General features: G+C 43.7%; 1 protein-coding gene across 1 annotated transcript in view; it reads right to left on the bottom strand.

Moving 5' to 3' along the window:
* Positions 1-15,569, bottom strand: part of GRIN2B (glutamate ionotropic receptor NMDA type subunit 2B) — a 397,603-nt gene that overhangs the window by 40,660 nt on the left and 341,374 nt on the right. The window contains exons 5-9 of the mRNA XM_045830156.1: positions 10,444-10,646; positions 9,516-9,687; positions 8,783-8,936; positions 5,271-5,396; positions 2,335-2,564 (exon numbers count right to left, since the gene is read on the bottom strand). Coding sequence (XP_045686112.1) covers positions 2,335-2,564; positions 5,271-5,396; positions 8,783-8,936; positions 9,516-9,687; positions 10,444-10,646 — 885 coding nt within the window. The remainder of the gene's footprint in view (positions 1-2,334; positions 2,565-5,270; positions 5,397-8,782; positions 8,937-9,515; positions 9,688-10,443; positions 10,647-15,569) is intronic.

The following is a 15,569-nucleotide window of genomic DNA, read 5'->3' as shown; positions in this document are numbered from 1 at the left end:
GGGTCTCTAGGTTTCAGTAGGAGTTTGGGGAATGGAGAAGTGAGGAGAAGAACATCCTAGGCAGATGCACAGTTGGAGGCAAGGTTGGGTAGAATAAGGGGTCGAGGATGCCTAGAATTGTAGGATGCAAGAATTTAAGCACCGGCTGATGAGACTGAAGAGCTGGAGCAGATGGGGAATCATCTGTAAAAGCACATATGAAAAGAATCATCTTTATTCTATAAGCAATAGAGCCACTTAAGTTCTTTAAGCAAATAACTGACGGGATCCAACTTTTCAGATCATAACCAACATGGTGTGGAAGACAGATAGTTGAAGTCTTGCTGGTTTAAGCAGCTTAGAATATGTCTTGCCAAACCCCAGAAAGGAAAACAATCTCCTTCCATCTCGATTATGGCTAGTTCAAACAGGAGATCATTCAGTTGTTGCTGGCTGGCCCATGAGGGTCTGAGAAAGATAAATATAGTGTCCTGAGCAATCCTTAGAGACATTTGAAGGAAATGATGTGATACATATGATAGATTCTCTGCTCTATAGCCCAGAGCCCCAGGAAGGGCTGTGACCCACCACACCTCTGCCATGCTGTTTACTGCACGGAAACATGGTCCCGCCATTTTCTACATGGGGACGTGATCCTCCACGCCTCTGCTATATCCAGATGTGAGGACATGGTCTGCCTCACCGCTGACAAATCCACACGGGGGGACATATCTAGCATGCTTCTGCCACATTCATGATTTAGGATGGGCCTGGTCCACCGCAGCCATGCCCCCTCCAAGTACGTAGCCCGGAGGAAGTAGCTGTTTGTAGCCCCACCACTGCCCAGGTCACAGAAACAGGCACAAAATTTAATGGTTGTAACAGGGGTGAAGGGAGACAATGACAAAGGAGGGGTGTGGACAAAGGAGCAATGTGAGAAAGGTTCAAAAATAAGTTAATAAATGAATGAATATAAATAAATACATAATAAATCATGAATTAGAAGAGAGAAGTTTTAAAAATCTTAAAAATAAGGGAGCAAGAAATATCAGAGAGAGGATATTTTCTGAAATAATAAAGAAAAATAAAGTAAAAAGGAAGAGAAATAAGGGAATGAGATAACAGGAAGAGGTAAACATAGTGAATGGCCCATTTTTGTACAATATATATAAACTTGTAGTTTCTTCATTCCCTTAAGAAATTTGTTAATTTTCCTCACATGCTTTTGAATGTTCTTGGTGAGTAGCAATGAGCAGATGGAGAAATCAGAATCAAGTCCCCATCGAGAATAGTTCCTCTTTTTCACTCTTCTCAAACCATTTCCTAAGTGTTTAAAGTTTTATCTCTGGGAAACCTCACCCATGTGATGATAAATCATTCATTGTCTGACCTATCTGGTCTAAATACACATCTGCCTACATTTCATAGCTTCATCATGGTGGAAGGAGCGGGAAATCAGTATTTCCTAAATTTTAAGGAAACACAGAATAGAAAATTTACTGTAAATGAAAGTCTCCAGAATTATTTACTGGACACTCCATGAAGATAGCTCCTATAACCCAGTCTGGGACCACCTGGTTATCATGTTTCAGGAGATAGAGCTCCCATGGAAACCGGGATGCTTCTGGCAGACCCAGAGAGTCAGATGCATTCAGAACAGGTTTTGCACATCTGCACCCAGAAAAGATGGAAACCAGCAGACACTTTCCTTCTTTCAACTGCACAGGCCAGCAGGGAGGCCAGCAGGGAGGCCTGCAATCGGTATGGGGGCAGCCAATTCATCAGTACCACACAGGGCAGTCATCAAGGTAAATAGCAGTTACTTCTCTTCAGGACACAAGGAGAACAACCCTCCTGCTCAGCCCTGGGAACACACGAGTGTGCAGAGGCACAAAGGGGGAGCCCACAGCCAAAGCCCTTTGGGAGGAAAATGAAGGCCATAATGGGCCAGTGCCCTCAGTGTGGGCGCACGGGGCGGCCCTCTAATAACACATTGAACAGTAGCCCTGTGTGGATAGGCCACCCAAATGTATCCAACAACAGGTACCATGTGCTCAGAAAGCTGCTAACATACCAAGCCCCTTATTTGCAGCCCAGGGTGTACTTGTGACAACCTTTCACAAATCAGAAGGCAAATGTGAAGAAATATAATTTCAGTAGGGAATTATATTACCTACTGAAATCAGGCAGAGAACTGATTCCTGCCTCCCTTTAAGACCACCTCCAAATTAAGGAAACACAAGAAAGCACTATGGATTCTAAAGATTTAGAAAAATTAACAGGTATGTGAGAACATTGAGTATGGTTCAGAGTGAGGTTGAGGGAAACACAGAAAATTTTAAATAGTTCTCTTACCTTTTTGTCACTCAGGCCAGAAACCTGGTCCACATACTCCTCTTGGATCATGAAGGCAGCTAAGTTGGCAGTGTAGCTGGCCAGGAAGATGACGGCAAAGAAGGCCCACACTGACACCATGATCTTGGAGGTGGTCCCCTTGGGGTTCTGCACGGGTACGGAGTTGTTAAACACCAGGCCCCAGAGTAGCCAAATAGCTTTGCCAATGGTAAAAGACGGGCCCCCTGGCTCTGCAATGAACAAAAGACAAACACAGAAGTTAAGACAGAGTCACTGGGTCTATTGAAACTCACACATACACGGGCCGGTAAGTTCCTGCTCAGAGGAGGAAACCCTCCAACTAAAACCCAGCCTTTTCACAGAAAGCTTCTCAAGTTGAGAGCTTGTGTCTCTCTTCTCTGGGGACCCCCAGGAAGACATAAGAAAGTTTCTTAAGAGAAAAACCAGAGGCCTGGGATGTGTGTGGAATCCTGTTCCAACTAATGGGCATGACTCAGAGAGGGCACTGGGGCCCCCAAGATCTAGACCCCCCAAGATCATATCAAATCAGAGTAACAAAGGCAACTACACCATTATAGCTCACACACTTCCCTAACCCCACTGTCCCTAAAATTTATATCTGTACCTACCGAAAAAGTATTTCCACTTCAAATAATATCAGCAAGAACTGTGTGGGGTCTTTTTCTACCATTGCCATAGACCTCCTCCAATTTTATTCACACCAATGCTGATTGGCTTTCAATGTGTTTTATCATGATTTTTCTTTAGCATCTAGCATTTAGCACTGAGTATTTCAAGGACAACTCTGACCCCATTCTAATGCCAAACTTCCTGATTGGTTTCCTACAGTAGCAGGAAGCCCAGACAGGTCGTCGTAAACCCCTGGCTTCGCCACACGTATCTGTGGGCAGGGAGGAAGGCTGTCTCTGACCTTCCTCCCACCAGCCGCACACAGATAATGTCAAGACTTCTGCCGATAATCTTCTTGCGACTTTACTGCTTTCTCTGCCTGACGATAACGATAGCTTGCCTGATGTCTGGGACTGCATGTAGCCCCTCCACTGCAGAAATGAACATCTGCCTGCACAGTTTTACAACACATTAGCACAGGTCTTACGACACTATCTGTGATCCTGATAGCATCTGCTCAGCCACCTAAATCATCGGTGACTACACATGTCGAGCCTGGTATCTAACTGTGCACACACATCTGTGTGTGTGGACCTTATTTCACAGAACAGATGTGTAACTAAAAAGATGTTTATAAATCAAAGTTTCATACATTGTAAAATGCCTCAAGGAGACTTGATATTTAAAGTGGTCTCATGTTGTATTCCTTCATGAAGACAAGCATCATTTGGTAAAGTGAGTAATTACACAGTAAGCCCTGGCTCTGAATTTAGGCCTCCTTGATCTTCTCCAAAAACAGGGGAGGGAGCACACTAACTTCAGTTCTTGACGTTGCCAATGCATGTATGTGCTCGTGAACTTCTCAGATGTTTCACTTGTTACTGGTGCCCATCGGGGCAGGGAGCAGGTCATGGCTTTTGGATGACCCTTTGGCACAGGCAGAAAGCTCCCATTATATCATGTTGTGGAGACATCCAAACCTCCACCCAGAACTCACACACTAAATAAGAAGGTAGGTCTGCACCTGGAAATACTTCAGTGCAGTGGTGGTTCGCAGCATGGACTGTGAAGTCAACAGAAGCCCTAGAGGAGCCTTTATAAAATACAACAGCCTCTAGAGATTCTTTTTAAATTGGTGTGGGGTAGATAGTTATTTTAACATGCAACTGAGGTACGGAACCACTATTTTGAAATATACAATGGTCCAAGCCCCACTCTGGACCTAGTGAATCAGAATATTCAAAAGTGATGTCCATGCACCTTTGTTTTTTAAGTATTTTATAGATAATTCTTATGTGTTGCTAGGGTTAAGAATCTAAGAATGTTTCATCAGGAAGCATAATTCCAGGATAAAGCTCACATTCTGGATGGGAGAAGACTTACAAAAGGTATAATGTTTTCTAACCCTGGACTTCTCAGGAAGTTTTAGAAGACCTAATAATAAGGATCCCATGCCCCCTTCATAAAGCTAGTGAACTTTTTGTGAAATATCATAATTCCTCAAACACATGGGCGGCCTTCATATTCCTGAACCTACATGGTCAGGAAATTGGACTGCCCCCAGTGGCACTCTGGGTGAGAATTATCATCTCCTGGCCACTGTATGTCAGATGGCCAACTGGCAGAGGGTGAGAGCAGGACACATGCTTTAGAAATGTTGTACCTCGGTGGTGATCCTTTGGCTACACTTTTTAAAGATTTAATAATACATTTATTAATTTTATAGAGAGACATAGAGGAATATTGATGTGAGAGAGAAATATTGACTGGTTGCCTCCCATATGTGCCCTGACAGGGGATCAAACCTGCAACTGGGAATTGAACCCCCAACCTTTTGGTGTAAGGGATGACAGTCCAATCAACTGAGCCACACCAGCCAGGGCAAACTCTTTCAGCCACAACTATCCTTCTGTCTCTTGGGGTAGCCTATTTTTCCTTATTCTTAATTTTTGGGTATAGTCTGACTTGTTAGTCCCTCTGATCAGACGGATTGCTCTTAGCCTAAGGTTATCAAATAGTTTCCTCTTACATGTATGTGCTATTTGACATGCATCTCCTGTCAGCTTTCTTCTCATTTTCCTAGGGGTGGAACTGGGTTTGACATCAGGCTTGAGCCAAGGAGGGGACACAGAGATTCAAACTAATCTCTTCTCTGGGGTATTTCTAGTGAATGATCAAGCTGGTGACAAAGAAGGCTGAAGGTTCATTTCCACAAATGGGTAAATTAAGAGGAGGCAGATGGCGAATGAAGGGTGCAGACTGAGAACTAGAAAACTGCTGAAATGCAATGGTTGTGAGGGCCTTACCTCTGCCGTCCGCGAGGCACCTGTTATAACCCACAGGGCTGAAGTACTCAAAGACAAAGACAGCCACGGCCGAGACAATGAGCAGCATCACAAACATCATAACCCAGACATCAGCGCTGAAGGGCTCTGGGGAGGGAAGAAAAAAAACAGTGCTCAAGGTTAAAACAGAGCACAAAGAGGTTCTAATTAATTTACATATGTACTCACTCATGTAACATGTATTTTTGGGGGAAACCAATGACAGGTGTATACCTCCCTTCAGACAGCCAGGGCCTGGGTTGGGGAGGAGTAGGAGGCTGTGTCTGAGCATCTATGTCAAGGTTTATTTCCATTCCAACACGTAAAAAGGAGAGCTTCTTGCCCGTGAACTTTTGAGACTGTAGAGACAGTTTCTGCCATTGGACCAGTATCTGGGTCTTTTGGTAAGTGGTAGAACTGCAATAAGCAATGGAGTCAATGGATCATATTGGACTGATTCTTGGTTTGTGGTCTCATCTACATGGTTACAACACACAGTGGAGACCCGGAAAAGCTTTCACTAATGCTGCTGAGCCTTACAGCCAAATTCATCCTCAACAGCATTTCAGGCAGGTATTGGTTCTCTAATCATTACGTACAATGAATATCTCCTTTCCCTCACTTCTCTTAAATTTTCCTACATTTGCTTTTCTGGCCCATAGAAATGTATATATTTTCTTAGACATCATTAGGGTATGAGAATTTAAGTCAGTGTTAAAAAATACACCTGCACTGAATATCAGTACCTACAACAGTGGGTAAGGAAACACACTGGCTATAATTAACTGAACAACGATAAGCTAGTCCCTGTCAGCAGGTCACATGGGCGATGGGACAAGCTCAGGCGGACAAGATCAGGCAAGAGAAAAATAATGTTCCACAATGCTTTCTTTAATTTCTTTAATCATTTTTGCTGAACTCCTTCCAGTTGATCTAAATCTCTCTGGCTTAGAGGTGTCCAGAAATTGAACACTATATTCCAGGAGCCATCTCTCCATAAAAAGGGACAATTGCTATTCTGTCCCATGGTACGATGCTTCCTCCATTGTGTCTCAAAATAGTTCTGTCCTTTTTAGCTGCCATATCACATTGTAAAATCATAACTAAGTGAATTAACATGCTGCTTTCTCATTTTCCAAATCATTTATAAAGATAAAGTTGAAAAGGGGAAAAATGGCTGAAAATTAGAAAATATTTTCTTTCTTGAAATCTTTACTTATGAACTCCCAAGGGAATTATATAAGCCTGGTCACTTAATCAACTTAAAAGGCCTTTGATAAGGCACATGCCAACAGTGAAAGGCAAAACCTTTCGGTGGCAGCCACAGATGGGAGGGTGGAGGATATAAGTCAATGCCTTAGGCAGTAGAGTGGAGAACACCTCTCCCTGTTGGCTCTAACTGACTGCAATCCTACCCTGATTTCACGTTTGTTTAGGATTGGGGAATAGCTGAGTGAAAGTATTTTCTCTATGCTTTCTTTCCCCCCCTTAAGCCTAAGGAAACCTTCTGTATATAACCTTACCCCCTCCCACCCCCTCCCCAAATTGCATTGGTCTTTACAATTTAGAAAGTGCTTTCCCCACATATTTTATACAATCCTTGTAATGGCTCTTTCATCAGGAGACTACCATATTTGTTTAACAGAGCAGTAAACTAAGACTCAGAGGTCAAGGTCCTTTTCAAGTTCAAACTCAGAAAGTGGCAAGGCCAGGTTATGAAGAGGTCCACTGAGGACAAAAGTTTGTGCTTTCCCATTGTATGCTATCACATCTTCGTTTCTGACCACCACATTTCAGACCTCAAACTGTGTATCAGAACACAGGCTCTGATGGCAACCACATCTGGGCTTTAATTCTGGCTCTGCCTGGTACTAGTTGAGAGACTGTTGGAAAACTGCGTAACCTGAGGTTCACTTCTTAGGCCATAAAATGGGTATAATGATAGCATCAATGAGATCACATAGTCAAAGTTTATACAATAATGCCTGACACATCACGTAGTAGGTGTTCAATAAATATTGTCTTCTCTTACCCCTATAATTAACTAACTGATCCTTCTCCAAATACAAACACACAAATGCCCGGCATTTCTATGTCGTTCTAGGACTATCCCAGTTTATCACTGGCTCTTCCAGTTCAGAAGCTAAGGTTAGATTCCTGCCAACAGGGTTAGAATCAGAATGCAGGGTTTTTTTTTTTTAAGATTTTAAATTTATTTTTAGAGAGGGGGAAGGAGGGGGAAACATTAACATGTGGTTGCCTCTCACGTGCCCCACACTGGGGACCTGGCCCACAGCCCAGGCATATGCCCCAGACTGGGAATCGAACCGGCAACCCTTTGGTTGCCAGGCTGGCACTCAATCCACTGAGCCACATCAGCCAGGGCACAGATTGCAGTTTTGTTTGTGTATCTTAATGTTCCAATTATCCTTGTAAAGGAAAATACAAATAAAATACATAAAGCTGCTATGAGGATTAATGCCTGTGTTAAGTGTGTGCTATCTAATAACATTTCATATAAAATTGGCAGAGGCAGAATTTGCTTCACTATGAGAAAGAAGGTTGGCTGAAAAACCTGAGTAGATTATAGAAATAGTCTTTGGAACCACTAACATCAATTTATACTGTATTAATTGAATAATTCCCACCCCCGCTCCCCGCCAACCCTTGCATAGAGTTAAAAGAAATATTAGTCACATCCAATATCCTCATAAAAAAAGCTGGTGTCTCTGAAAGAAACTGTGACTTGCCCAAGGGCTTACAGGTTTGTTCCAACCCAGGCTTCCTGTCTCCTAGCCCCATGCTCTGTTTTCAAGATGACATTTTAATTTCCAAACTCTTTCTCTCATAGCCTCTGAAACAATATGGGATCTGAGCTTACAAAAGAGCTTATCTGATCAAAATCTTGGCCTCGTCTCACCCAGCCTTACAGCATACCTAAGGCTTTTGACACCTAAGCAATGCTGGAGAGTGGGCAAGTACTGAGTGCTGTGCGACAGGATGGAGTAGGGTGTGGACAAGAAACAGAGTAGCTTTATCTGAGAAAGCCTCAGAAAATCCATGTGAACACAGAGACCCTTTATAGGTAGGACTGAGCTCAATTCTTGAAGAACATTTAAAATCATAGGTATGTCAATGATATTCACAATTAGAAATTACTAAAGCAGGAAGCAGCTTCAAAGATCAGGTTGTTGAAATGTCTTCTTCTATGGTTGAGGAAACTGAGTCCCAGGATAATGCAAGAATGGGACTAAAGTCCAGAACTGTTTCTTATAAGGTATCATGCCTTTTTATTCGGCGGCGGTGGGGGGAGGTGCTCTTCAATGTTCATGTTGACGAATAATAAATTTTGAAGCCCCCAAAATGAAATCCTGGCTGAGCTAAGCTTGTAGCAAACCACCTCCTGGCTGAAAGAACCTGGCCATGTGCTGTGCCTCATTCCATCTACCTGCCTTTATGTCTACTTCCTTCACACCTACAAGCCCATCTCGTACCTAAGAAGGCAGAAGGTGAGACAGTCCCATTGCTGCGTGACACCATGACACTGATGCCAGTCTCTATGAAGGGCACAGAGAAGTCAACCACTTCAGATCGCTCCTCGTTGATGGTCAGCGACCCCACCGCCATGTAGGCCCTCTTCATGACCACCTGGGGAGAGAGGCACAATGCTCCAATTACAGCATTCAGGAAGATTTATTTATTTATGTTTAGAGAGAGGGGAAAGGAGGGAGAAACAGAGGGAGAGAAGCATTGATGTGTGAGATAAACATTGATTGGTTGCCTCTCACAAGCCCCCAGTTTGGAACCTGGTCTGCAACCCAGGCATGTGCCCTGACCAGGAATTGAACTGGTGACCTTTCGGTTCGTGGAGTGACACCCAACCCACTGAGTTACACCAGTCAGGGTCACCAGTGGAGGGATTGAGCGAAAAGGTAAAAGGAGTCCTGGACATGGTCAACAGTGTGGTGATTGCTGGGGATTGAGAGCTATAAGGGGTCTAAATGGTAATAGAAAAAAATATAGTAAAGATTAAAAAAAAAGAACATTCAGAAAGGGAAGGGTCTGCCACAAGGGAAATACTTCACAGCCCTACAGTGGTTTTCTTTGTACAGTGGAAACAGTATATTCTATTTACTATTTTCTAAGATTTATAAAATGAGTGGTTTTAATACCTAAGTGAAAAAAATAAGTGAAAAGGGGAAATGACCCTTCATTCCTGACACTCACCTCTCCAATCATACCATTCCAAGTTCCATTGATTTTCTTCCCATGCTTGCCATTGGTAACCAGGTAAAGATCATAGGTGAACTTCACAGATTTGGAAATTTTCTTAAGGATGTCAATACAGAACCCCTTGCAGCATTTTTTGATGTAACCAGGCTCCTCATCTGTTTTATTCCTAAGCAGTTAAAGAAACAACAAACAAACAAACAAAAATATAAGGCTTTATATAAGAAGCAAAATAGTACCCTTTGCCAGTAAAACTTCAAACCCATTCACAGCTCAGCACAATTTATATCAGACCTAAGTAAGGGATTACATCAGACCACAGAACTGCAATTCTCTCATTAGCTCATTGCAGTAAGCCAGGTTTTCTCACAATTTTTCACGCTCCTTTGAAGTATAATTACATCAGGAAAGTGCACATATCCTAAGGGTTCAGTTGGATGAATTTTTATGCACTGAACCCACACATTTAAGCAGAACTCAAATCCAGACACAGAAAAGCTGTCAGCACCTTAGAGGCCTCTCACTCTCCCTTTCAGGCACGTCCCACCCTCACCAGAAAGAACCGTTATCCTGACTTCTATGATGTTTCTGAATCTCAAAATTTCAGGACAAGCTGGCCCCCTAAAATATATTTCAATACCAAGGTAAACTTGAATCTCCATAAATTGGAGGTCCTCGTCATTGAGAACAGGCAAGGCCAAAGAAATATTAGTATAATTAGCAGAAATTCTCCCAGGTCATGATCTGCACAGGACCAGGCATCCGACTACAGGGCTGCTAGTAGTCCCATTGCTCAAGGGCAACTGAAAATCAGACACAGTGCTCAACTCATTATATGCTTCAGGTCCCAGGCCAGCCTGGTGTTACGGCTGGGTCAAATCCTACTATCCTATGCCACCCAAAGCCACTGGGGAAGGTGCCGTACTCAGAGACTATGCGTTTTTGGCAGGGGACTGTGTTCCTCATGCAGGTTCCACTCAGAGGGTCCACACTTTCCACAATAACAAATGGAGCCTCCTCCAGCGTTACAATGCTCAGGTGGTCATCCTCCTGCTCTTCCGTCTCGGGGCACATTCGGGGCCACAAGTAGTACTTCATCTGCAGGGACTTGTCCTTCCACTTCCCCACCTGCACAGGGATAAACAAAAGACTCAGAAATTTCTGGTGAAGACGTAGCAGCCTCTCCTACCCTCACCCAGGGAGACTTATGAAAGGCCAACAGATGCAGGCATTGTGCATAACAGAGAAAAGAATCATCTTTACACTATATGCTCAAAATGAGGCCACCATGCTCAAATCTAAGAAAAATAATCTATTCATGTACTTACCTCCTTACCAAACATTAAAAAAAGACTTACCATGTGCCAGGCACCTGCTAGACCTATGGCTCAAAGAAGCATCATTCTGACTTTCATCAAGCTCACAATGAATCACAGAGTCAGAAATGTAAACAAATGTTTACAGTGCTGTGTGGCAAGTGCCAAAACTGAAGCCTGCACCAACCACTGGGAGGACGCCAGAGTTTCCTGCCTTGTGTGGCTGTTGTTTTTTTCTATTTAACTAGAACAAGGAGCATGACAGTGAGAGCAGCAAGTAGCTTTAGAAAGGTCACAGAATGACTGAAACAAATGAGCCAAAAGGATGTGTTTTGGCTTGTTACAGAGGTCCAGAGGGAAGCCATGCAGAGAATGGGGTAGATCTGAACTGGAATAAAATGGTAAATCGGGATTAAAGAATACTGACCCAGCTTGGCTGGGGAAGGGAGTGTGGTTGGGCTGGTGATGAATGTCTCGGGTCAATGCAGATATGCACCTGCTGGCATGGGTGAAAGCCCCAGGTCTCTCTGTGAGCTGCCACATAAGGCCACACGGGCTGTGCACCCTGACTCCAGGGAGCACCATTCACACATACTCCAATGTGAAAGAGGGATGCCCCCTGGAATCACGCTCATGGTTGTCCTGCTGACAATCATTGGGAGAAATGTGTGGGTTCCATTATTTTTCAAAGAGCCATTCATTCCTGTTTTTATAGCAGAATTGCATGACTTTGCTGGTGGGTTCTCATTTTCACCCTGTTATTAAGTTTACTGAAGAAAGAAGGAACACCTTTTAATTTTCTATAACTGAACATCTTCAATTATTACAGGGAATTATGCATTGAAAGCTCTTGCATTTTCCCAGTCTATAATTTCCTCCTGCAGCAATGCAAATTAGGTGTGCAGGTGAGGTATCAGGACTACAAAACTACTTAATGTATTAACTCAGTGAAATGTAATACATCAATAAGGAGCAAAAAATGGGCAGAACTTTATAAATTTTCTAGCAGGCTTAGATTAATGGGCTTAGATTTCCATATTCACACACAACCAAAATTCCCTCCTTTGTTCCTCCTTTGTCTATACTTAGGTTCTGCCCAGTGCCTCTGCAGGTGTGGTCTGCAGCTCCCTCCAACCTGGCTAGCAGGTGCTGCCTATTTCCTGGCCCAAATCAGGCCTACACAACCACTGCCCTTCTTTTATTGTGTCACTATAACACAGGTAGTGGCTTGGTGTCCTGGGCTGTCCTGTTTGGAATTAACCCTGATGCTAATTAGCTTTCTTCCAAGTGTCTAAGCCATATTTCACTTCTGTGTTCAGAATTATATATAGATCCAAATGTTTGCTTTCTTGTATATGTACAGTTTTTTCCATACTGTTGGCCCTCATTTTAGTGCAAGTCTGTTTTTCCTTTTACTGCTAAGACTACTTATTTCTAAAGCAGAAATGTTCAAGTAGCTTCCCAGCCATGTGAAGATACCAATATCTTCGGTCTGTGGTTAGGGAGAGTTGGGGTTTGGGGAAGAGAAGACCCTACCCTAAGGAGCCATGATATTGGGTCACCTCCATCCCCAGCAGTCCTAGTTACTCACTGGCCAAACTAATATTCTTCCCCGCATATTCACTGATGTGAAAAATGTTTGGCAGCCCTAGAGTACCTTCCTTCCTCTTTATTTCTTCCTTTCCCTTTCCCTTTCCCTTTCCCTTTCCTTTCCTTTCCTTTCCTCCTTTCTTACTTATTTCATTGACCTTATTCCTACAATAATTCCTTTGGATTTTTTCTCCCTTTAAATCCAAATTTATTCTCTTCCATCTTTGTTGCTATTAGCCTAACCCAGAAATCCAGCAGCCCATTCTGGGATTATTGCAGGCAACTTCAAAGTTCACATAAGGTTTCTCCTAGAGGCACTGCTGCCAGATGTCTCTTCTTAAAACATCACTGCATCATATGATACCAATTCAGAAGTTCCAACAACCTTCTATCACCCTCAGGATTGTGTCCAAACATCTCATCTAGGTCTGTGCATTGAGCCTAATCCATGTTGATATGGTTAACTTCACTATTTCAAAACATGAATCCTTTGTTCAAGTTGGAAAAGTAAGTTATTAGTATTGGGAGATAACATAGGCTAATCAGAACAGGTTTCAATAAGCTAGTTGCATTTTCTTTTCTGATAGACTGCCTATATCTGTGAAACAAAAATGCTGCAGACATAGCATTTTGGCAAAGTTTTTCACGACACCCTTATGAACAAGATGAAATATAACAGATTATTATACACTTTGCTAGATTTCAAAGGAGTGTAAAATCCTGTTAAAAAAAGATTATTTATTTATTTATTTTTAGAGAGAGGGGAAGGGAGGGAAAAAGAGAAGGAGAAAAGCATCAATGTGTGGTTGTCTTTCATGTGGCCACCACTGGGAACCTGGCCCACAACCCAAGCATGTGCCCTTGTTACAGGGTGCAGCCAAGAGGGGGGACCCCAAATGGGCATTTAAAATGGGGTCCAGACCTCAAGATGTCAAGGAGATTTTTGGATGTCCTCACTCCCACTCCCAAGGTGTGGGCTGGGGGAAGGGACAAATGGAGCAGGGCCTTTGAGAGCTGTTTTGCATAGCAACAGCCTGGTAACTAACCTCTGGCGTGGTCATTTAACATATCTATAGCCTTTGGCTGGTCGCTTAGATATGTTAAATAGCTGTGGCCAGGGGAATGGAAGTAACACCCCACCAAGATGTGACTGGGGGCAGGTCCCCCGAGTTACAGCACCTGCGTGGGAGCTTGGAGATGATTGGCTCCAGGACTTGGGGCCACACCTGCCCAGACTCAGGATGGCAATCCAGTAAAGCTGGAAGGGTATGAGTTCTGGCATGTGATGCCGAGTGTGGGAGGAGTCGGAAATGGGGTTGCAGAGGAAGATTGGCGTGGGGATTTAAACCCAGACTTGGCGGCCGTAGAGGGAGAACCATGCGCAGCCCTGAGGGGAGAATCATGCAGCTGTGGAAGTGCAGAGAGGATCACAGCTATTGAGGAGAGAACCACACAGCTTTAGCAGAGTGAAGACTCCCGCGGCCCTGAGAGAGAGAACCACGCAGCCCTGACAGAGTGGGGACTCCCGCAGCCCTGAGAGAGAGAACCACACGGCTTTGGTAGAGTGGGGACTCCTGTGGCCCTGGGAGAGAGGACCACGTGCCTTTGCCAGAGTGGGGACCCCAGCAGCTTTAGAAGGGGGAACCACCACCTGGTTTTAGCAGAGATCCCGTCAACTCAGCTGAGGGTGCTGGGAACCCAGGGAGGTCTCCCAGTCGAGATGGAGTACTAACTGGGAATAACCAGAGGACTGCCTGAGCCATGGACTTCTATTTCCTTTCCTGAGATACGGTACTCTGGACTGGGCAAAGGGGGAAGGAAGGAAGGACTATGTCTGTTTGTGGGTGTTTTGGGGGACTTTAGGATTTTTGATAAAGACATTAGGTCACTACTTTAAGTTTGTATAGCATTAAATAAACCTTTCCTTTCCTTTTCACGAATCTCTGGCATTGAGAGACGTCTTTCCTCTGGCAGCGGACATAACGGACCTGGGGGCTTCTTTCAATAATAGTATATCGTCCCAGGCCCCCCCTTGTTTTTTCTGTAACACACTGACTGGGTATTGAACCAGTGATCTTTGGTTCATAGCCCACGCTCAATCCACTGAGGTACACTAGCCAGGACAAAAAAAGAAAGATTTTTTAAATGAATCAATGCCAACATTGAGAGAGGTCTGTAGTGACATGTCAGGGAACACTATCTTAGAAGTGGCCTGTACAGTGTTTCAAAAAACAAACAGAAGTCATGCTCACAAACCTGCAGATGCAAAGCTTGGCAGAACAGAAGATACACTGCAACACAGAGTCAAGGTTGGAAGCAATATGAATTAATTGGCTTAACAGAGTGAACCAATTGGCATATGGAATGGAATTTAACAGTATTTATACTTAAAGTCTAGCATTTCGATATTTAAAAAGCAATTGCACCGCACTGAAGATGAGATACTGGAATTGACAGCAGACTACACAAGGTATGGCGACAACAAATGGTATATTTATAGACTTACAGTGTCAAGCACAATGGAGGAGGGGAGGGCACAGATGATTACACCCTACTCTGTGTTCCTCACACCACAGCTGGAAAACAAGGTTCTGATCCCGTAACTCTATGATCAACTGATTCTTATTTACTGTATCATTCTCATTAATCCAACAATAATCTGTTCACGCAGTCCCCTCTAGCACACTCTTCCTCAACTTCCTGTCAAGCTAGCTGGATCATGTTCCTGCTTCACCTCAATGCAATTCAACCAACAACACCAAATCTGTGCTAGGTACTCTGGCTGTATGCTAGAGATAACAGTATCAGGTAACATTCACTGAGGGCTTAGTAAGTGCAAGTCACTGAACACGTCTAGTAATCTCATTCATCATCAAAGCAAATTTGGGAGATGGAGATTACTGTTTCATTTCTCATTTTACAGAGCAGAACAGAGGGGTTCGATGACTTGCTCAGTCTTGAGGTGAGTGAGTGCAGTGTCAGGATATGCGGCTGACCAGGCTAGCTCCAGAGCTTGGGCCCCTACCCACCACACAGTATTGCTTCTCTGGCAATGAAAGAAGACAGTCCCTGTCCTCCAAGGACAGTCTAGTGGAGCAAGACACTATCTATTGACAATAATATCAAGTGAGGTTTTGGTAATTAC

This window comes from Phyllostomus hastatus, unplaced genomic scaffold (assembly GCF_019186645.2).
Source record: "Phyllostomus hastatus isolate PE091 unplaced genomic scaffold, TTU_PhHast_1.1 phas_scaffold_93, whole genome shotgun sequence".
NCBI classification, from domain to species: Eukaryota; Metazoa; Chordata; class Mammalia; order Chiroptera; family Phyllostomidae; genus Phyllostomus; species Phyllostomus hastatus.
This window is presented reverse-complemented; position numbering and strand designations above follow the sequence as displayed.